This window comes from Monodelphis domestica, chromosome 2 (genome assembly GCF_027887165.1).
Source record: "Monodelphis domestica isolate mMonDom1 chromosome 2, mMonDom1.pri, whole genome shotgun sequence".
Taxonomy (NCBI): domain Eukaryota; kingdom Metazoa; phylum Chordata; class Mammalia; order Didelphimorphia; family Didelphidae; genus Monodelphis; species Monodelphis domestica.
Genome location: NC_077228.1, coordinates 250611000 through 250635123, shown reverse-complemented (window position 1 = coordinate 250635123; position 24124 = coordinate 250611000). Strand labels below are relative to the sequence as shown.

The 24124-nt window shown below is 35.9% G+C and overlaps 1 protein-coding gene across 10 annotated transcripts in view; it reads right to left on the bottom strand.

The window, feature by feature from the left end:
• The window catches only part of ZKSCAN5 (zinc finger with KRAB and SCAN domains 5), a 40907-nt gene extending 17052 nt beyond the window's left edge, over nucleotides 1–23855 (bottom strand). For 2 of the 10 annotated variants that reach the window (XM_016430893.2, XM_056817471.1), the window contains exons 1-5: nucleotides 23572–23851; nucleotides 22583–23101; nucleotides 8572–8710; nucleotides 5686–5777; nucleotides 5008–5143 (exon numbers count right to left, since the gene is read on the bottom strand). In XM_016430893.2, the coding sequence (XP_016286379.1) occupies nucleotides 5008–5143; nucleotides 5686–5777; nucleotides 8572–8710; nucleotides 22583–22993 (778 nt within the window). In that variant the 5' untranslated portion in view covers nucleotides 22994–23101; nucleotides 23572–23851. Of the gene's footprint in view, nucleotides 1–5007; nucleotides 5144–5685; nucleotides 5778–8571; nucleotides 8711–22582; nucleotides 23102–23315 lie in introns of all 10 variants that reach the window. The other 8 variants (XM_003340350.4, XM_056817472.1, XM_007483395.3 and 5 more) reach the window with 8 other exon arrangements.
• Between the last annotated feature and the right edge of the window lie 269 nt (nucleotides 23856–24124).

Here is a 24124-nt window from a genome sequence, read left to right as displayed (position 1 = left end):
CAGTACAGGGGTTTGGATTTTTCCTAGACAACTCTGGCACATTTTTTAATGCTATCTAGATTTCTTGGTAATGTTCTAGACCCAAATAAGTTTTACTTTGTTTAAAAATACGTTTGCCAAGGTTGAAACATTGCTACACCTGAAAAACTTGTGACAAGTATCCATTTTTCTTTAAATGTCATACAACAACTTATGTGAAATATGATAGTGGTTTTGTTTGCTATTGTAATTAATTGGGTTATTGAGAATTTTGGGGATATTGATACCTAAATATTTGTACTACTGTCCTTTATAAAAAAAAAAACTGTTACCTTGTGAATACATTTGCTCATACTCACAGTGGATCACGGCCAGGCATGAAGAGGAAATAGATCTCATTTTTGGTGAGAAAGCCTAGTATTCAATGTGTTGTATTCTATATTTCAATGTGTGTCAATGATTATAAGCTACATTTTTGAATTTTTAAAACTCTTTTATTATTATATTTTTCTTGCATGTGCAATATACTATTTCATTCTTATTTTTTCTCTTCTTTTTATATTTGAAGCACATGTCACCAATATTAAGATTTTCTTTAACTTTTTTAAATTTAGCAGTAATGTAAGTTTAAAATACATTTGCTATAATGTCAATGCATGCCCCAAAAGCCTGAGACTATAAAAATGATGCCACCAATTGTTTAAAAAAAAATTATGGGACTTTGCTTAATGATTCTGTCTGATTCCAGGACAAGATATACAAAAGAGCCATTGCCCAGGGCCAAAGAAGCACAAAGTTAACCTGCACAGTGCCAATCGAGCACAAGGTCAAAGAGACCAACCAATCCCAAAGGGGTTGATAAATTCTAACCCAATACAAAGGACTTGAACCTAGTGTGAAGACTCGAGATTGCAATGTTTAACATATGTTAAGACATGGGCCTTCCTTGTATCCACACTTTGTGAAAATACTTACAGACGAGTATCTCAAATTTGGCTCCTACCTGGCTCCTATAATCTAGTCCCCTCTCTGTCTTTCATAGCGTGGCAACTTTCTGTAGTCCTGGCTACTGACTGGGTAAATGCTTAATTGCTTATATCATTTTAATTGGGCCCTGATTCAAGGACCCGTTATAGACTTATTTTTCCTTTACTTAGAATTTTTATACATAAGACTTTGATAGTCTATATTTCATCCAGAAATTATCTTTTTTTATTTGGATTTTTTCTGATTTTTTATTTCTCTTACCAATTGATTCATATACCTCATAACTCAGCCATGCATCACTAAGTGATCCCTGTGTTTTTCAATCACCCTCTTCAAGGGGGATGTATAATTATTATTATTTTAAATTGCAAAGTTTAAATTCCATGAGAGAGAAATTTTAGCTTAAGAAACATGCTACCTCTCCAAATCCAGAAACTGAACTGCTTGGAGAAGACACCATGAAGATGCCTCCACAGACCACAAGCTGCACGAGAAAGACCAAGAATGAACTTTGGGTGTGGGGTTTGAATGCATTTATTTTGTATGTATACTCTTATGCCAAAGGGGACTGCCCCCAACTCTCTTTTTGTCAATGCGCCTAGTAATCATTGGTTTTGTTCTCTTTTCCTTTTATGCACAAATTATTGCAATCTTTATGTTGATTATGTATCCATGATCCTTTGGGGAAACTATTTTCCCAATAGGATCACAGGAGGGTGTAAAAATGGAGATTTGAACCCCAAACTTCAATCCCCAGAAGTCCCTGGTACTTCCCAGAATTCCTTATAATCTCACCTGAGTCTCCATCTGGGCAAGAACACAATTTAGTATTTAAAGGGCTCTCTGCCTCCCAAGAGCTCTCTTCTTCCACTTCTAAGAACACACATCTCTCTACTTGGCATGAAAGATGTAAGTAAGTGAATGTGAATGGACTAATCAGCCCTAGGCACGTGCTTTTCTTATTTTGTATTTCTTTATCCTTGATTTCTAATAATCTTTAATAAACCTCAAAAAATATAATATTTTTAGCAGTAGAAACTAATTTAACTTTTACAGTTCTGAACTTTAGGAAAATCATTTTGGTGACTGAATAGAGAATGATTGGAGTTGGAAGAGACCAGAGGCAGGCAGACCCACCAGCAGGTTATTTCAATAGCCCAGCCACAAGGTGATGATGGCAGTATCAGAGAGTAAAGAAGGAAATATATTAAAGAGATGTTGTAAAGGTGAAATCAATAGGCCTTTGCAACAAACTGGATCTAATGGGTTTGGGGAAAGATAGTGAGGAGTCAACCTGAGGGACTAGGAGATGAGGATTGCCATTTACAGTAAGAGGAAAGGAAGGAGTAGGATTCAAGGAGAAAGATAATGAGTTCTTGTTTTGGACGTGTTTAATTTAAGATGTCTTATAGGACATCTTGTTTGAGATGTACGAAAGACAATTAGAAATGTAATACTGGAGGTCAGTGGGGACAAGACAGGTAGATCAAGGAATTTATAGCATAGAGATGGTATTTAAATTTGTAGGAGCTGATGAGATCACTAAGTGAAATAGTCTATAGAGAAAAAAGAGAAGAGGACCCAGAAGAGAACCCTGATGAACACCTCCAATTAGAGGGTATAATCTGCAGGAGGATCCAATATGCCAAAATTGGCACACACCAATATAAAAAGGAGAGTGAGAAGGAGTGGTCAGAATCAGGAGTATGGTGTCCCAAAAACCTAGAAAGAAGAGAATATTAAAGAGAAAAAGGTAATTAGCAGCATTAAAGGCTGTAAGTTAAAAAGAATGAGGATTAAAAAAAGATTATTGGATGTGGCAACTAAGAGGTGACTGGTAGCTTTAGAACAGTGTTGAAATGATAAGATTGGAAGAGGCTAAATGAGTGAAATGTGGAGAAAGTGAAGCCACCAGACAGGATGAAAGGATCAAGTAGGGTTGTTTTTTTTGTTTGTTTTCAGATGGAAGAGTCACAGGCATGTTTTGTAGACAGTATGGAATGAACCAATAGATAAGTTGAAATTGAAAATAAATGATAGAGCAGAGATGACAGAGGGAGCAAACAGCTGGAGGAGATGGAATGGAATGGAATGACTTAAGCAGGTAAAGTGATTACCCTTGGTAAAGAGAGTAAGGCCACCTCACCATGTGAGACAGTAGTAAAGAGGAATATAGTGACAAAGACATCTGAATGATAAAAGTAGAAGAAGAGGGGAAAAGAGAGAACTCATGGCAAATGGCCTTAATTGTTTTCTGTAAAATGTCAAGGGATCTAAATGGACAGTTATTAAAAGAACTGCAAATAAATATTAACTATATCCAAATAACTAATAAGAGAAATGCAAATCAAAACAATCTTGAATCAAGAACAAAACCAAAAGAAACCAAATTATTATCTCAACAGATGCAGAAAAAACTTTTGACAAAACACATCTATTCCTATTAGAAGCAGTAAAGAACTGCTGGGAAAATTGGAAAGCAGACTGGGACAAATTGGACTTGGATCAACAACTCACACAATATTCTAAAAATAAGCTTCAATGAGACAAATGACCTATAAAAAGTCATAATAAAAATTAAAGGAGAATGGAAAGAGACACGAATCACAACTATGAGTAAGAAAGAGTTCTTGATTCAAGATGGAATAGAAAGAACCATAAGAGACAAAAACAATTTTTATTGCCTAAGACTGACAATTTTTTGCACAAAACAAAAGGAAATACATTTAGAATTTTAGAAAGGAAACAGCAGTTAACTGGAAAAAATATTTTCAGTGATAAATGCCTCATATCCAAACTATAGAACTGTATATCTATATACGTGTACACTAATTAGGTAAATATGTGTATTGTTTAGATACAAATATATTAAGAAAAAAAATCTTTCTCAGACAACAAATAAAATGGTCATATGAACTAACAGTTCTAAAAAAGGCAAGTTATTAAAAGCCATAAGAAAAGATGTTCTGAATCAATAAGAAGAAGAAATGCACATTAAAATCCCCCTACCCATCAGATTGACAAAAATAACCAAATGGAAAAATTTCAATTATTGGAGGAGCTAGTAAAGGACAAGTACACTAATGCATGTGTTTAAAACAATATCCAAAGTCACTAAATCACATCTTCTGACCCAGTTATAACACTACTAGTGATATATTCCAAAGAGATCAAAAAAAGACAAAAAGAATCCTACCAATTTATTTTGTACAAAATTATTTTTGTTAAAGCAAAGAACTAAAGCAAAGTAGAGAACCAGTTAGGAATGGCCAAATAAATTATGCTACCTAAATGTAATTGAATATTATTATGCTGTAAGAAATGACAAAAAAGCATGGGTTCAGAAAAACTATGGCAGAATTCTATGAATTAATGTAGCCTGAAGTGAGCAAAAACTAGAGAACTTTTTTGTATTGACCACAAGAACTTTGAAAGACTTAAGAACACTGATAGTAACCAACTATTCAGGACTCTAGGAGACTTATAAAGAAGCATGTTCCCCATTCCCTGGTACAGAATGAGTCAGACATTTTCAAACACATTCAACCCAAATGTTTTTCTTAATTAAACTTATCTATTAAAAAGAAGAGCTTTTTTTTTGTAATGGAGCAGAAGAAATGCTCCCCTTCCATACCCAACAGTGAAACATTTTTTAAATGTACAAGAACAATGAGGAAGTTTACAAGGTAACAGAGATAAAAAGAGTAATGTTGGTACTACCACATTAAATTTAATAAATTTTTAGAAAAATCATTTGTATATAACAGATTCATGATTTCCTATCCAATCCTCTTTTACTAGCCTTCTTTGTAAATGGAAATGTTTGTGTTTCTTAAGACCTTCAAGTTTTACATGTTAAAAATTGAGTTATAACAATGGGGGGAAATATATATGTACACATATGCATAATTACATAAATGTATATGCATAATTACATATATGTATATACCTACACATATACACATATACTGTGATATAAATGTTTTACACAAGGTAACAAAATGAATTCATTCTAATCCATAAAAAGAAAACAGTTCTTACCCACTGAAGTAATGGTCTCATAATTCTCCTGTCTGTCATTCCTAGAATGGTCCTTCTGAGTCTCGTCCAAATGCCCCCATTCTTCCAGGATAAAAGATACAGCCACATCGGCCACATCCTCAATTTTCACCAATGTCTGAAACATGAGATCCCTACTCAGTTCCTGTTCCCTGTGCTCTGCTCTTAAATAAAGGACAGCAGAGCATCAAAACATCAAAACAGGATGAAGTGGGAGGAAATATGCAGTGTGGTATTACATAGAAGGAACACTGGCCTGGGAGTTGGGAAACCTTGATTCTAGTCTTGGTTCTGGCCACTAGCTAATTGTGTGACCTTGGGCAAGACACTTAGCCACTATAAATCTCAATATCTTCATCTGTCAAATAAAGTTGTTAGATAATATGATCTTTTAATTTCTTCCAGCTTTAATATTTCTATGATTATATATGCCTTCCTAAAAAGGGTGAGTAGGTGTTAAGTATAGAGAAGCAGAGTTGAAAATACATAGGGAACTAAGGATCAAATCAAGATGGACTTAGTTTATGAGAAAAGTATTTAGAGTTAAGTTTCCTATCTGGGGGCTCCTAAAGAAACTCCAGGATGAGGGGATCATACAAGGCCATAATCAGGGAGTAGTCACAGGGTTTCAATGAAGGCAGAGAAAGGACGATAGCTCACTTGGGCCCCAGTCATGTGAAATGCAGCTGCCATCTGCTGGTCTCTAAGATTTCCCTTCTGAGGAATAGCCGGAATCTGGGAAGCAGGCAGAGCTAAAGGAGAAAAGGAGTTGTGAGAGAGAATTGTTTTGCCCTACTCTCAATGTTCACTCATGTTCACTCAACATGTTATTCCCCTGCTCAAGAATCTACAATGGAACAAATCCAAATTTAATTAAATTTCAGTGCCCAGGATAATTGGCCTCCACACACTACCTAACTAACCTCATTTTCCATTTCTCCCCACCATGGACACTTAGCTTCAGACTAGCATTTCTGTTCTCTGCACACTATGCTGATTATTCTTGTTCTTTGCACTTTTGATCATCAGGTTTCTATTTCGAATGCCCTCATCTCTAATACTACAAAGCCTATACTTCAATCAAGATCCAACTCAAGTTTTCCATGATACTTTCTCCCAGTATCCTAGGTTACATGAATCTCGCCTATTTCTGAATTCCTATGAACATGGCTGTTTATTCAATCCTTTGATACCACTTTTGTTGGAACTCTTTATCTGTCTTCTTCTATGCTCCCAAGCTTTTCCACCACCACCACCTGTGGGTTACCCATTGAAATGATCCTATCTCATACTTTCCCTAGAATGAACATTCATTTGGTTCTTTAAATCTTACTACCTGCCTGTTACATATGAATTGCTTTCTGTTCATAGCCTAAAGGCAGAATGGACAAGAGACTGACTGAAAAAAGGAAAGAGACCAGACATCAAGAATAAGGTCAAGGGGTCAAAAGAAGTCTTGAATGAAAGGAATTAATGTGATAAAAAAAAAAAAGATGACTATAAAAGTAGCAGTAAAAACTGATCTTCAATCCAGGGATCTGAACATCAAAGCAAAAAAAAAAAAAAGGGAAAGCAAATCTAAAAATTGTTAGGACTGCCAAATTACTATTAAGAGGCATTAAGGATCTGAACTTAAGTGGTATCCAGTTAGATAATGAAGGTTCCTTCAAGGAAGAGGGAAAATGGGGGATGGGGAGACAATTAAGGGAGATGAAATGATTGGGGTTGAGGAAATCCTCAGGGGTTTGGAGAGACAGCTATGAATCAAAGAGGTAGGTATGAAGAAAAGAAAATATAAAAGGAACAAAAATGTGTAGACTAACTTTATAATAGTTTTATAGGCAATAAATGACTATTATTAGGTCACTAATTGTTCACTTTCTTTCCATAATTTGATGTCAGCATGAAGTGAGACAAGAACAGGAAAATATTTTGAAGCACAAATTCAAAGAACCTGTCATGATAATTACTTTATGGAAAATAGGAGAATCAGTCAGACATGCTATAATCAAGTAAAAGAGGATTCTTTTTGAACATAGGTTTTTAGGAAGCAATCTAAGAGAGATTTACAAACAGTTGTGGGCTCTATAAATAGCAACAAAACATTACAGGTGCACATTAGAACAGGGATTTTGTATAGCTTTTATTTTCTAGTCACAGTATCACTATCAGAAATACTTTCAACTACAAAGAAGGATGAAAGAGATGCACCTGTGGAATCCCTGATCCTTGCCTGCCTAGGTCAGTTAGATCCTCAGTCTGAACTTGTTGGAGTCTTCCCTTCTCCCTCCTTCATTCAATAAGTTGCCAAATCCTGTACATTCTCATTCTGCAATGTATCTACCTCTATATACATCCCTTTCTGTTTGCTTTTACTGAACCCTAATTCAAGCCTTTTTCACCTCTCACCTATATTATAATATGTGGTTTTCCTAATTTCAGTTTTTTCTTTAATCTATCCTAATAATCTCAATAATATATCACTATCATGATTCCAGTGACTCCATTACCCTTGATTGATATTTTCTTTATCTTAATTTCTTGACTTTCTACAAGGCAGCTAGGTGGCACAATGCATAAAGCACTGGGCATGACATCAGGAAGAGACAGATTCCAACTCAGATACTTACTAGCTGTATGACTTGGGACAAGTCATTTAACCTGTTTGCCTATTTCCTCAACTGCACAATGGGGATAATAATAGCACCTATCCTCCCCAGAGATTTATGAGAACCAAATGAGAAAATACTTATAAAGTACTCAGCACATAGTAGGTACTATATAAACATAAGCTATTATTTATTTGTTCATTTATTTTTATTGCTGTTGTTATCAACCTGGTTTCCCATTTCCTCTAATTTCAAATAACCCTTCTTCTTCTTCTTCTTCTTCTTCTCTAGAATGAAAATTCCTTGAAGAGAGTATTTCATTTTTGTCTTTGTATTCCCAATACATAATCCAATGCTTTGCACCTATAAGCATATACTATTTGCTGAACTACATTACAGGCAAAATACACTATTCATCCTCCTCTTTTTTTTCTCTATGTTTCTACTTTCCCCATTTTTTGAATAGAACAGGCCCATCCCAACTACCATCTCCCTCCTTTGAAACTTCTACCTTTCAAAGACAACCCATCGCAGGTGCCACTCCTTCCCATGTTACCCTAACAAAAGGAATCTCTCTCAATGTTTTTCATTATATTTTGTCTATACCTCTCCATCACATTTAGCACATTCTGCTTTGTATTAATATAATTATTTCTGTATATATCTTATCCCTTTTAATGACCTAAATTATTATTGAAGCAAGAACTATATCTTATTTCATCTTCATATTCCCAGTGCATAGTATAGAGCTTATTATCTGTTGAGTTGAATTAAATTTCTCTGATCTGCTCTCCAATCTTAGTCCTTAAACTCCCACTCTACTAGTGAGTTTACTTTCCTTCTCAGAGTTAATTTTTCCTTATTATGGCCAACACTCCCACTTGACATTCTACAGAGATTTTCCCATGACCATCAATTAACAGTGCTATTTCCTTACCATTTGCCTCCAAGGAAAGAGGTTTCTGGGGACCACTCTCGGGCTGGGTGTCCATGGGTTGGAACTGGATATTCAGAGACTCCTGTATCATTCTCTGCGGCATCATTTCCTGAAGGGGTACTTCTGGATAGGCAGCAACCTAGGGACAACAAAAAAAGCATGATATATACAGGGTATAGTGGGAATACTAGGAAATTCCAAAAAGCTTTTAACAAAATTCAACAACTATTCCTATTAAAAACACTAGAGAGCCTAGAAATAAATGGAGCTTTCCTTAAAATCATAAGTGGTACCTATCTAACACCAACAGCAAGCATTATGTGTCATGGGAATAAGCTAGAATTCTTCCAAAAAAGATAAAAGGACAAAACGCTATTATTCAATCTTGTACAAAAACTGCTACTACTGGGGGCAGAGTAAAGATGGAGGCCTAGAAGGAGCAGAAGTTCAGACCTCTGAAAACCCTTCCTTACCAATCACAAACTGAATGCTCCCAAGGGACTGAAAAACAAACTTAACGACAAGACAGAGCCAAGGAACCCTCCTCCTGGACTTAATTCAAAAGGTACGCCCCATGAAAAACTGGAATTCGAGAACCCTCGGGTTTAAGGAGAAGACAGAAGGAAGGTCCCAGGACCCATTCCCCCTCCAACCCGGAGCCCTGAGATTCTAGCAGCAGCAGGAACTTCTGGGCGGGCAAAGGTGCTGGTCTGAAGAGCAAAGCTTGAGAGCAGGATTGTGCCAAGTTCAGAGCATCCAACACAGATGGCGGGGAAGGAGCTAGAGAGGGGCCATAGACCTGGCAGCCTGGCCAGAGCTTTGGAGATCCTCCATATTTGCTCCAGCCTTCCAGGAAGTTTAGGACTCATAGCACACCCAGCCCAACTAAGCTGAACTTTATCCCATCAAAAGTCTCCAGAACTCAGGGAAGACTAGGCTCCACACCCATCCTCATTGACTGCTGGACTTTAAGCCAATCAAAAGCCTCCAGAGGACAGGACAACAACCCTCCCCCAGAGACTACACTGAGAGATCCTCTGTTAAAGCTACAAGAAGGGAAACTGATAGAAACCCCCAAAAAACAAAACAAAAAAAATGAGAGGAGCAAGAGCACAGACAAATTTGGGGAGTAAAGAAGGGGTGAATTTGAGCAAACAACAGAAAAAGAAGAAAGAAACTACAATAGACAGTTTCTACTCAGCAAATGGAACAGAGGGGGAGAGATCAGCAAACGATAAACCAGAAATCCCAGCGAACTCAATTGGGAAAAAAACTTAAAAATTAAGATAAGTCATCTGGAAACAGAGGCACTTGAACTAAAACGAGAAAATAGTGTCTTGAAAGCCAAGATAAACCAGCTGGAAAATGAGGCAAAGGAGACGAAAGATGAGTCAAAGGAGATGAAAGACAAGGTAAAGAGGATGAAAGACGATCTTCAAAGAAAATCAGACCAGAAGGAAAAGGATGACCAAAAAGACAGAAATGAAATCCAATCTTTAAGAACCAGAATACAACAACTGGAATTAAGTGACCTCACAAGGCAGCAGGACACTATAAAACAAAACAAAAAGAATGAAAAAATTGAGGAAAATGTGAAGCATCTCATTCACAAAACAGACGATTTAGAAAATCGTTCGAGAAGAGACAATTTAAGAATCATTGGACTACCAGAAGACCATGACAAAAGAAAAAGCCTGGACATAATACTAGAGGAAATTATTCAGGAAAACTGTCCTAAAATCCTAGAACAAGAGGGGAAAGTGGAGATTGAAAGAATCCACAGATAAACTCCTATATTTAATCCTCAACTGACAACATACAGAAATGTTATAGCCAAATTCAAAAACTATCAGACCAAAGAAAAGATATTACAAGCTGCCAAGAAGAAGCCATTCAGATACCACGGAAACATGGTGAGGATAACACAGGATCTGGCTGCATCGACACTGAAGGACTGAAAGGCATGGAATATGATATTCTGGAAAGCAAGGGAACTAAGTCTACAACCAAGAATAAAATACCCATCAAAACTGACTATATTCTTACAGGGGAAAGTATGGTCATTCAACACAATAGAATAATTCCAAGCATTCGTAAAGAAAAGACCAGACCTGAACAGAAAATCTGATGCCCCAGAATAGAACTCAAGAGAATCATCAAAAGGTAATTATAAAAGAGGGGGGAAAGAAAAACAAATCAAAAACAAAACAACAACAACAAATTTTTTTTAAACCCTTACCTTCCGTCTTGGAGACAATACTGTGTATAGGCTCCAAGGCAGAAGAGTGGTAAGGGCTAGGCAATGGGGATCAAGTGTCTTGCCCAGGGTCACACAGCTGGGAAGTGTCTGAGGCCAGATTTGAACCTAAGACCTCCCATCTCTAGGGCTGACTCTCAATCTACTGAGCCACCCAGCTGCCCCCCAAAAATTTTTTAAGAGATTCAATAAGTTAAAATGATATGTATCCCTATAAGAAAAGAGGGCATTGGTACCTCTTAAAAACTGTTGCTATCACCTGGGCAGCTAGAAAAATTACACTTAGAGGGAACAGTGACAAACTGTATAGGATGAAAAGACAAGACATTCATAGGTATACAGATATATGCATGCATAAATACATATACATGTATGTGTGTATCTGTATATATGTACATATGTGTATATATATATATATATATATATATATATATATATATATATATATATATATATATATATAACCAGAGCTTAAAAAAAAGAGGTTAATACTAAAAGAAATGGGAAAAGAAACAAATGGGGGTAAATTTATATGTCACAAAGAAGCTCATGGTGGGAGGAGGGACAACATCGATACACTCGAAGGGTAAAGAGGTTGGAGATAGGAAATACTCAACTCTTACCTGCTTTGAAAATGACCCAAAGAGGGAAGAACAACCCAATCCATTCGGGAAGAGAATAAATTTGTGCCCTAAAGGGGAGTAGAAGGGTAAAAAACGGACTGGTGGGGAGGGAAGCAGTATAAGGGAGGGAGAGGGTGGGGGGGGGGAGGATTTTTAAAAAGACTACAGGGGAAAAGGGAGGGAATGAGAAGGGAGGGTGGTAGAAAGGGAAGTAAAATAAGGGTGGGAACTAGGGGGACTGACTATAAACAAACATTGGTATAGAAGGAAATAGTGAAAGAAGAAAAGGCAGGACCAAGAGTAGAAATCAAAATGCTGGGAAATACACAGCTAGTAATCACAACTCTGAATGTGAATGGAATGAACTCACCCATAAAATGCAAGCGAATAGCAGAGTGGATTAGAATCCAAAACCCTACCATATGCTGTCTTCAAGAAACACACATGAGGAAGGTAGATACACATAGGGTGAAAGTAAGAGGATGGAGCCAAATCTTTTGGTCATCAACTGATAAAAAGAAGGCAAGAGTCGCAATCGTGATATCTGACAAAGCCAAAGCAAAAATAAATCTAGTTAAAAGAGATAGGGAAGGTAATTACATCCTGATAAAAGGCAGTATAGACAATGAAGAAATATCTGTATTCAATATGTATGCACCAAATGGCATAGCATCCAAATTTTTAAAGGAGAAACTAGAGGAGCTCAAGGATGAAATAGATAGAAAAACTATACTAGTGGGAGATCTGAACCTTCCTCTATCCGAACTAGATAAATCAAACCAAAAAATAAATAAGAAAGAGGTGAGAGAAGCAAATGAAATCTTAGAAAAATTAGAGTTAGTAGACATATGGAGAAAAATAAATAGGGACAAAAATAGGGACACCTTCTTTTCAGCAGCACATGGTACAAAAATTGACCATATATTAGGGCACAAAAGGAATACACCTTCTTTTCAGCAGCACATGGTACAAAATTTGACATGTATTAGGGCACAAAAGGAATACACCTTCTTTTCAGCAGCACATGGTACAAAATTTGACCATGTATTAGGGCACAAAATCATTGCAAACAAGTGCAAAAGAGCAGAAATAATAAATGCAACCTTCTCAGACCACAATGCAATAAAAATAAAAATTAGTAAGGGTACATAGAGAGATATATAAACAATTAATTGGAAATTAAACAATATTATTCTCCAAAACTGACTAAAGAACAAATCATAGAAACAATTAATAACTTCATTGAAGAAAACGACAATGGTGAGACATCCTTTCAAAACCTATGGGATGCAGCCAAAGCAGTACTCAGGGGGAAATTTATATCATTGAGTTCATATATAAACAAATTAAGAAGGTCAGAGGTCAATGAATTGGGCATGCAAATTAAAAAATAGAAAGTGAACAAATTAAAAATCCTCAGATGAAGACTAAATTAGAGATCCTAAAAATCAAAGGAGAAATTAATAAAACTGAAAGTCAAAGAACTATTGATTTAATAAATAAGACTAGAAGCTAGTACTTTGAAAAAAACAAATAAAATTGACAAAGTACTAGTCAGTCAAATTAAAAAAAGGAAAGAAAAAAACCAAATTGACAGTATCCAAGATGAAAAGGGAGACCTCATCTTTAATAAAGAGGAAATCAAGGCAATCATTAAAAACTACTAGGCCCAATTATATGGCAACAAATATGGCAATCTAAGTGATATGATATGGATGAATACTTACAAAAATATAAATTGCCTAGACTAAAAGAAGAAGAAATAAATTACCTAAGCAACCCCATATCAGAAAATGAAATTGAACAAGCCATCAAAGAACTCCCTAAGAAAAAATCCCCAGGTCCAGACAGATTCACAAATGAATTCTATCTAACATTCAAAGAACAAGTAATCCCAATATTATACAAACTATTTGACAGAATAAGCCAAGAAGGGGTTCTACCAAATTCTTTTTACGACACAAACACGATACTGATCCCAAAGCCAGGCAGGTTAAAAACAGAGAAAGAAAACTATAGGCCAATCTCCCTAATGAATAAAGATGCAAAAATCTTAAATAGGATACTAGCAAAAAGACTCCAGGAAGTCATCGCAAGGATTATCCACTATGATCAGGTAGGATTCATACCAGGAATGCAAGGATGGTTCAATATTAGGAAAACCATCCACATAATTGACCATATTGACAAGCAAACTGACAAAAATCACATGATTATCTCAATAGATGCAGAAAAATCCTTTGATAAAATACAACATCCATTCCTACTAAAAACACTAGAAAGTATAGGAATAGAAGGGCCTTTCCTAAAAATAATAAACAGTATATATCTAAAACCATCAGCAAACATTATCTGCAATGGGGATAAACTCAAAGCCTTCCCAATATGATAAGGAGTCAAACAAGGATGCCCTTTTCACCTTTATTATTTAATATTGTACTAGAAACACTAGCAGTAGCAATTAGAGAAGAAAAAGCAATTGAAGATATTAAAATTGGCAATGAGGAGACCAAGCTGTCACTCTTTGCGGATGATATGACGATTTACTTAAAGAATCCTAGGGAATCAACCAAAAAGCTAATTGAAATAATCAACAACTTTAGCAAAGTTGCAGGATACAAAATAAACCCGCATAAGTTATCAGCATTTTTATATATATCCAACCCAGTTCAGCAGCAAGAATTAGAAAGAGAAATTCCATTTAAAGTCACCTGAGACAATATAAAATACTTAGGAATCTATCTCCCAAGACAAACACAGGAACTATACAAACACAACTACAAAACACTCTCCACACAATTGAAACTAGATCTAAACAATTGGAAAAACATTGATTGCTCATGGGTGGGACGAGCTAACATAATAAAAATGACCATCCTACCCAAACTTATCTATCTATTTAGTGCCATACATATTGAACTATCAAAAACCTTTTTTATTGAATTAGAGAAAAACATAACAAAGTTCATTTGGAAGAACAAAGGATCAAGGATATCCAGGGAAATAATGAAAAAAAAATACAAAGGAAGGGGGCCTTGCAGTCCCACATCTCAAACTATATTACAAAGCAGCTGTCATCAAAACAATTTGGAACTGGCTAAGATACAGAAAGGAGGATCAGTGGAATAGACTCGGGGTAAATGACCTCAGCAAGACAGTCTATAATAAACCCAAAGACCCCAGCTTTTGGGACAAAAATCCACTATTTGATAAAAACTGCTGGGAAAATTGGAAGACAGTGTGGGAGAGATTAGGTTTGGATCAACATCTCACACCCTACACCAAGATAAACTCAGAATGGGTGAATGACTTGAATATAAAGAAGGACACTATAAGTAAATTAGGTGAACACAGAATAGTATACATGTCAGACCTTTGGAAAGGGAAAGATTTTAAAACCAGAGCAAGACTTAGAAAGAGTCACAAAATGTAAAATAAATAATTTTGATTACATCAAATTAAAAAGGTTTTGTACAAACAAAACCAATGTAAACAAAATGAGAAGCAAAGCAACAAATTGGGAAACAATCTTCATAACAAAAACCTCTGACAAATGTATAAAGAGTTAAACCAGTTGTACAAAAAATCAAGCCATTCTCCAATTTAAAAATGGGCAAGGGACATGAATAGGCAATTTTCAGTTAAAGAAATCAAAACTATTAATAAGCACATGAAAAAGTGTTCTAAATCTCTTATAATCAGAGAGATGAAAGTATAAACAACTCTGAGGTATCACCTCACACCTAGCAGATTGTTCAACATGACAGCAAAGGAAAGTAATGAATGCTGGAGGGGATGTGGCAAAGTAGGGACATTAATGCATTGCTGGTGGAGTTGTGAATTGATCCAACCATTCTAGAGGGTATTTTGGAACTATGCCCAAAGGGCGATAAAAGACTGTCTGCCCTTTGATCCAGCCATAGCACTGCTGGGTTTGTACCCCTAAGAGATAATAAGGAAAAAAACTTGTACAAGAATATTCATAGCTGCACTCTTTGTGGTGGCCAAAAATCGGAAAATGAGGGGGATGCCCTTCAATTGGGGAATGGCTGAACAAATTGTGGTATATGTTGGTGATGGAATACTATTGTGCTCAAAGGAATAATAAAGTGAAAGAATTCCATGGAGACTGGAACAACCTCCAGGAAGTGATGCAGAGTGAAAGGAGCAGAACCAGGAGAACACTGTACACAGAGACTGATACACTGTGGTACAATCAAAGGTAATGGACTTCTCCATTAAAGGCAATGCAATGTCCCTGAACAATCTGCAGGGATCTATGAGAAAAAAAAACACTATCCTCAAGCAGAGGACAAACTGAGAGTAAAAACACCAAGGAAAAGCAACTGCTTAACTATAGAGGTTGAGGGGAAATGATCGAGGAGAGACGCTAAATGAGCACCCTAATGCAAATACCAACAACAAAGAAAAGGGTTCGGAGCAAGGACATATGTGATACCCAGACGAATCGGCGCATCGGCTAGGGAAGGGGTGGCTGGGTGGAGGGGTGGGGGAAGAAAATGATCTCTGTTTCTAATGAATAATGTAGGAAAATGACCAAATAAAATAATGTTTAAAAAAAAAACTGCTAGAACTGCTATAGCAATAAGAAAAGAAAAAGAAATTTAAGGAATTAAAGTAGGCAATGAAGAAACTAAACTACCACTCTTTACAGACAATATAATATGTCAGTATACTTAAATAATTCTAAAGAATCAACAAAAAAACCAGTTGGAATAATTAACAACTTTAGCAAAGTTGCAGGATACAAAATAAATCCGTAAAAGTCATCAATTTTTCTATATATTACCAACAAAGTCAAGCAGCAAGAGATAGAAAAAAGAAATTCCATTTAAAATAACCCTAGACAATATAAAATATCTAGGGATCTATCTGCCAAGATAAACCCAGCAACTATATCAACACAATTACAAAACATTTTTCACACAAATAATGTCAGATCTAAACAACTGGGAAAATATTAATTGCTCATGGACCAAGCCAATATAATAAAAATGACAATTCTACCTAAATTAATTTGCCTATTCAGTGCCATACCAATCAAATGTCTGAAAAATTATTTTATAGAGCTAGAAAAAAATAATTACAAAATTCATTTGTAAGAACAAAATATCAAAAATATCAAGGGAATTAATTTTAAAAATTGAAAGAATATGATCTAGCTGTAGTAGATCTCAAATTCTATTATAAAGCAGTAATCATCAAAACAACATGGCTAAGAAATAGATACTAGATCAACAGAATAGATTAGGTATACAATACACAGTAGTAAATGACCATAGTAATCTAGTGTTTGATAAACCTAATATCCCAGCTTTTAGGACAAGAACTCAGTATGTGACAGAAACTGTTGGGAAAATTGGCAAACAGTGTGACAGAAACTAGGTACAAACAAACATCTCAAACTGTATACCAAGATGAGGGTGATACCATAAATAAATAAGGGGAGCATGGCATAGTTTACCTGTCAGATTTATGGATGAGAGAAGAATTTATAACCAAACAAAAAATAGACAACATTATGAGATATAAAATAATTTTGATCATATTAAACTTAAAAGGTTTTGCAAAAACAAAACAAATGTAATCGATATTAGAAGAAAAGCAAAAAGCTGGAAAAAAATTTTTGTAAGTTTCACTAATAAATTTCACTAATAAATTTCTCAAATATATCAAGAATTGAGTCAAATTTATAGTCATTTCCCAATTGACAAATGGGGAAATGCAAATTAAAAAAACTGACCTACCACTTTATACCTATCACATTGGTCAATATGACAGAAAAAAAAATGATAAATGTTGAAGGGGATGTGGAAAAATTGGGACATTAATACACTGTTGGTAGAATTTGAACTGATCCAACCATTCTGGAAAGCAATATGGAACTATAGGGACTATAAATTTTCATTTCATTTGATACAGCACTATCACTAATAGATCTGCATCCCAAAGAGATAAAAAAAGATAAAGGAACCTATTTTTATAAAAATATTTATAGCTGTGCTTTTTGTGGTGGCAAAGAGCTAGAAATTGAGGGGATATTCATCAATTGGAGAATGATGGAACAAATTGTGGTATATCATTATAATGGAATACTCTTGTGCTGTATGAAATGATGAGCAGGATTACAGAAAAATCTGGAAAGTTACATAAACTGATACAAAGCAAAGTGAACAGAACCAGAACATTGTGCACAGTGACAGCAATAATGTATGATGATCAATTATAAATGGCTTAGCTATTCTCAGCAATACAATGATCCAAGTCAATTCCAAAGGATTCTTGATGAAAAATGCTATTCATCTCCAGAGAAAGAATTGATGGAGTGTGAATATGGATTGAAGCACACTATTCTTCATGGTCTTTTATTTTGTTTTAAGAATCTTCTTCCACAATATGACCAAGGTAGAAATATGTCTGGCTTGATTATATATGTATAACCTAGATTGAAAAGCTTAGTATCAAGAAGTAGGGAGGGAAGAGAATAAGAGTGGGAAGGAAAGAATTTGGAACTCAAATTTTTGGAAAATATATAAATGTTAAAAATTGTCACATATAATTGGAAAAAATAAGATATTGGAGAAAAAAAGAAAACCTCAGGAAATCTTTATGGTAAACAGAGAAAATTTTTTAAACTAAAACATTATTCAGTTTCACGGGTAGGAAGGCAAAAACACAAGACAGAGAGATGGGAGATGAAGATTAATAAGAAAAAACAATTCTAATAATTTTATAATAATCTTCTTTTCTTGATTCTCAGTATGGCCTTGAAGACCTTTGGGTCTAAGGCAATAAGGTACTGCAAATTCTGGCACCTTGAACAAGTTATTTAACGTTGCTAAACCTCAACTATAGAATAAGGAAACTTCCCTTACACCTGGGAACAACAAAAACTGCTTGGGAAAAGTGAATTCTAGCAGAAATTGGGTTTGGGAGCAGCTTGGTGGCACAGTAGATGGAGTACTGAACCTGCGATCAGAAAGATCTAAGTTCAAATCTGACCTCAAGACACTAGCTGTATGATCACAGCCAAGTCATTTAACCTTGTTTGCCTCAATTTACTCATTTGTAAAATGAGCTGGAGAATAAATGGCAAACCACTCCAGTATCTTCGCCAAGAAAACCTCAAATAGGGTTATGAAGAGTCTAACATGACTGAAACAATTAAACAACATGAAGAAATTAAAATTTAGACCAGTATCTCACACCATATGTGAAGATTATATCCAAATGGATACAATGTCACATCATAAACAAATTAGAGAAGACAAGGAAGAAATTTGAAGAAATAAAATGAAAGAGTTCAAAACCAAACATGAGAAGATCAGAGAGATAATTTTGATTACATAAAATTAAAAGGTTTTTTGCACAACAAAGTATAGTTAAAATTAGATAAGAAAGTAACTGGGAAATAAAATCTTTAAAACATCAAGTTTCTAAAACAAAGGAATTGACTTCAATTGATAATCAAAAGATAAAAACATGAGTTTCAAAGAGAGAAATCTAAGTGATCAACAACCATATGAGAAAATGTTCCAAATAATGCACTCTGAATTCTACCTCACATCCATCAGATTGGTAAAGACCAAAAAAAAGGGAAAATGATAAATGTTGAAAGGAATGGGATGGGGTGAGGGAGGGGAGACACACACTAATGTTCTGTAGGTGGAACAATTATTTGGAATAATGATCAAGGGCTTACCTTATGATTTTAGTGATACCACTACTCAGTCAATAGCCCCAAATAAATCAGAAGTGAAAAAGGATCCATTATATACAAAAATATTTATAGCAGTTCTTTTTATAGTGGAAAAAAACCTGTAAACTAAGAGAGGGTGCATCAATTGAGGAAAAGCTATACAATGTAAATGTAATAGAATACTATTATGCCAAAAGACAAAAGGAATAGTTTCAAAGAAACTTGATAAGATTTATATAAACTGATACAAGAATAAATTGAGAACCAGAACACAAAAAAGTAACTTTGAAAGATCATTAACACAATGAATAATCATGATTCCAGAAAAATGATGAAAGAAACACATTGCCTTTTTCCTGAATGAAAAGTGATAAATTCAAGTTGCGGATATGGCATGCAGTTCTAGATGCGACTAATGTGGGAATGTTTTATTTGACTCTGCATACTTGTTTAAAAAGGTTTTGTTTTTCCTATGTCTTATTTTCAATTGAGGGAAGAAGGAAGACGGGAAGTAGAAGAAACAAAATGCTTTGTATTAAGAATTCATGCTTTGGATCAATTTATCTCTAAGGTCCTTTGCAGGGTTTAACATTCTCTGATTCCAAGTCCATACTTCTGCTATTTTCCCACCATTCCTTCTACAAGGACACATACCAAATTAGAAAGTTTTCCTACTTATAATCTCAAACCCTTAGTGTCAAGAGACCTCAGAAGCCATCTAATCCAAGCCATACTTGAACAAAAATCACCTGTACAAAATAATGTCAAGACCTTGAGGATATTCCCAAAGCAACTACTTTCACTTTTGAATAGCTCTAATTAATAGCATTTTCTCTACCTTAAACCTAAATTTGCCTCTTTAATTTCTACTCACTACTTTAGTTCTGCCCAATCTGATTTCAGTCAACATTACCCACTAAAATCTATTCTCCAAGGGTATTAGTAATCTAATGAATAAATTCAATCATCTTTTCCTGGTCCCCATCTTATTCAATCTTTCTTCATGATTTGATACCTCCAACCACATTCTTAATGATCTCTAGCTTCTGTGATATGTTGATTTAATTTCTCTTATCCCCCTGACTGCTCTTTCACATTTTTTCTGTCCCTTACATGTACCTCAAGGATCTGTTCTTGGCTCTCTTTTCTCTCTCCATATCCTCTCTCCTTTGGCAATCTCATTTCACTCCCATGCTTCCAAATCCAGCATCTCAAAACACAACCTCTACCTGAAACTAATCTGAAAACTAATTTTTAATATGAAACTTTCTGAATTGAAATGTTATCCACCAGAATAACTAATTCACCATCACTTCAAATTCTGCAAGTCTAAAATATTTACCATCTAACCCCAAAGTTAACTTAAGTCAATACACATAATAATCTACCATGTGCCAGTGATTATACTAAAAGTAGAAGATACAAAGAAAGAAAAAACAGTCCCTGCCCTTAGGAAGTCCACAATCTAATGGGGAAGTCAATATACAAACAACTATGTTCAAATAAGATACATAAACTAGATAAACTACAGGTATTCTCAGAGGAAAGACACTAGCATTAAAAAAAATTGGTCCTCTGTCCAAGTTCCCTCTCTCTGATAAATCAACTTTTGCTCTCTTCTCTTCTCTACTACTCACATCCTTAAGTTCCCCGTTTCAGAGTTTCTCTACCCTCCTCTCTACCCAGTGCAAGGACCTTAATTTCCTTTCACTAAGCTTATTATAATGGCCTCCTAATTGGTCTGTCACCTTTTTATAATCCATTATTCACACCATTACTAGAGTAATCTTCCTAATACACAATGCTGATCACACCACTACCCTTCTCAAACATTTTCTAGGATTTCCTGATGTCTCAAGAATATATATAAACTCTTTATAATGGCTCTCAAGACCCTTCAATGTGAACTCAACTTTCCTTCACAGTCTTATTTCACATAAACTAATTTGTTCCTAACAAACTAGACTAACATCAGTTGCTGAATCTCTTCCTGCCCTCTCCTTCTTGATCTGACAGGTTGTCCACCATGCCTATAATGAAGTGGCTCCACATCTCTGCCCCTCAAGAAACACTAGTGAGTCAGTTAGGATAAAAGCATCAAAAAAAAATGAGGACACACAGAAAATAGTGGAAATTATAAAGTATAAAGCGTCAGAGGAAAAAAAGAAAACTTTTCAAGGACACCGGCAAGATTGGTAGAGAAAAACATAAATTGAGTTGAGCATCCTGTGTGCATAGCAATGAGTATCTAACTGGCAAATTCAAATAACTCAAAAATTTATTTTCCTTTATAAAGGAACATGCTCTCCTGACATTCTTTGTCCTTATATAGCTGCAGTTTTTGACATAAAGAACCACTGTTTATAAAATATCTATGAAATAGTGCCTAACATAAAGTTTTACTAGTCCCATTCTCTCTAGGTACCTAACAATTTCCTTGTCTGTCTGCAATTGATTATATTTATAGAGCTCCTTTTGTACTATACTTCTCTTTAGAGGGTAGCCTCTTTAGTGACATTTAATATCTGATCCAGAGTCTTCTCTCCCTATAATATCTAGCTCAATGAACATAAACTGATAATGTTGACCCCATTACAAAGCTGTTCAAGATGGTTAAGTATCAGCCTAAAGTAGTACCTTGGAAGTAGTCTATTAATATTCTGATAGAATTTGACTAAAAAGAACAAAATAAGCTTAGTGGAAAGGGAGAAAGTGGTAGCAGAGCAAGGAGAAAATTTAGCAGTTTTCCCTCAGTCATTATTTAAAGTCAAAGTTATTTGCCTTAGGTTGGAGAGTGCTGCTGCTTTGTTTTAAAGGATTAAATGTCAAATAGGCTACTGGAAATGTTGCCCAAAGATACTAAGACAAAAGGTTCTATCATGTTCCATGCCTAAAGTAGCACCCAGGGTACTCACAGAATATGAACCTGTGAAGTGTCTAAAGTGAGGAAAAGGAGTTTCTAGAGAGAAATCCAGAGAACAGCCAGAAACCCAAAGTGACCTGAGGCATAGGAAAAAGAAAAACTATTATAGAAAAAAGGGAAATGCACCCATCTCCCCATAAAAACAGTGAAAGTGAAATTTTAAAAGTCTTCTCCAGATAGGGACAGCGGAATAGTTTTTCTTTTTTAAATGTTGAGATTAGGGATTTGTTTCACTTTTTTATATTTGAAATCCCAGTGCCCGGCATAACAGGTACTAAATAAATGCTTGCTTGAACCTAGGGCTCAAGTAGAACCTAAGAGAACAAAAACTTCCTGGTGGGGATCAAGGGGCAAGGAATTCTATGGTCACTTTCTTAACTTTTTCCTTAATTCAATTCAAGAAATATTAGATGATTCCCAAGATACCTCCTTAATTCCCTTCTATTTCTTCATTGCCTAGATTAGTTTTGTTTGTTTTTTCTCCTCACCTCTTCTCCTTGTTCATCAAAGTCTCTCTGTAATTCCTCCAACAAAACCACAGCCTCCTCCCCACTTTCTGGATGATGTTCTCTCACCCATGCCTGAAGTTGCCCAGGCAAGATGGCCAGGAACTGTTCCAGCACTAGCAGCTCTAGGATTTGTTCCTTTGTGTGCATCTCCGGTCTCAGCCATTCACAACAGAGGACTCTTAGTTGGCTGAGAGCTTCCCGGGGCCCTGAAGCTTCATAGTACTGATACTGTCTGAAGCGCTGGTTAAATGTCTCCATATCAGGAGGGCTGTTCTCTTGCATCCAGGTGCAATCTTCTTCCTCTACTTTCACTATCAGAAGTCCTTCTTGCTCCTGTGGAGGATGAATTGGAGTGGGCAGGGATGTGGTTTCTCTGGACTCTCTGGGCATGATTCACACCCAAAGGAATGCTTCACTATAAAGTCTGACCTGTGGAGATCAAACCCACTTCTGTTTATTTAAGAGAACTCTTGAATGGCACTTTAGGTAGAATGAAACCTAGTGACAAATTAAAAATAATTATTAGCATTAGGAAAAAAACAAAGTTCATGTAAATACCAAGATAAAGAAAATTTACTGAATGTTAAACACAAAAGTAAATTTAAGAAAGGGTTAGCTATAAAATTACTGAACTTTAGATCCAATATAAAGCACAGCTTTAGAGGACAGTTTAGATTATGTAAAGTTAACAAGCAATAAGGCTGAAACTTACAAATAATTCTCCAGATAAAATGATCCTTTCTCATATGAGCCAAACGCAAAAGGCAATCCCAAATGGCCTAGGGGCTCAACATAAAAAGAATGAAAAAAGAAAAAAAAATCTTTCTGGTTTAAGATAAAGACTAGAAAGACCCTAGATAAGCTTTCCCAGTAGAAACTGCACGGCCCCATTAAAGATTCTGGTCATCGGTTCAGAGAAGTGACCCAGCCTCAGTGACAACGGAACCAAAATAACCGCAAGCACCCACCTAGGACCAGAAACGGGCCTAGTCAGCAACTGATGAAGCCGGAACCTCCCAACTACCTTCCCCTGTGCACAACCCCTCTCTCCTGGGAGTCTCGCTTTCATCCGGAAACAGAACTCCCAACAAGGCGGAATCAGAGAAGAAAGAAAGTTATTTTTTCCATGAGACCCTGGAGTGGCCGACTCGATCCCTAGATTTCCAAAAACTCACGGGAAATTACTAAATCAATGCCTTCCTTGCCCTTGGCTGGTAGGGCCTCTAAGACCCGCCCCTTCCCCTCCCGGAATAAACTTCCGAGTCCTCTCTAGGAATCCCGGAGAGTTCCATCTCTGTGAGTGGACGACTCTAGCCAGTTGACCCTGGCTGGGGCGGAGCCTGGAGAAAAAGAGAATTGGTATTTTTTTGGTGCCAAATACCAAATCGCTTTTCTGTCTCCAGATCTTTCTCCCCTGCACACCGGTCTAAGCCGTCAGAAAGAGAATAACATCTCCCCAGCTCTTCCGACGTCACCAGTGGCTACTAGACTGGAGGAATGGGGGTATGGGGATGGTAATGG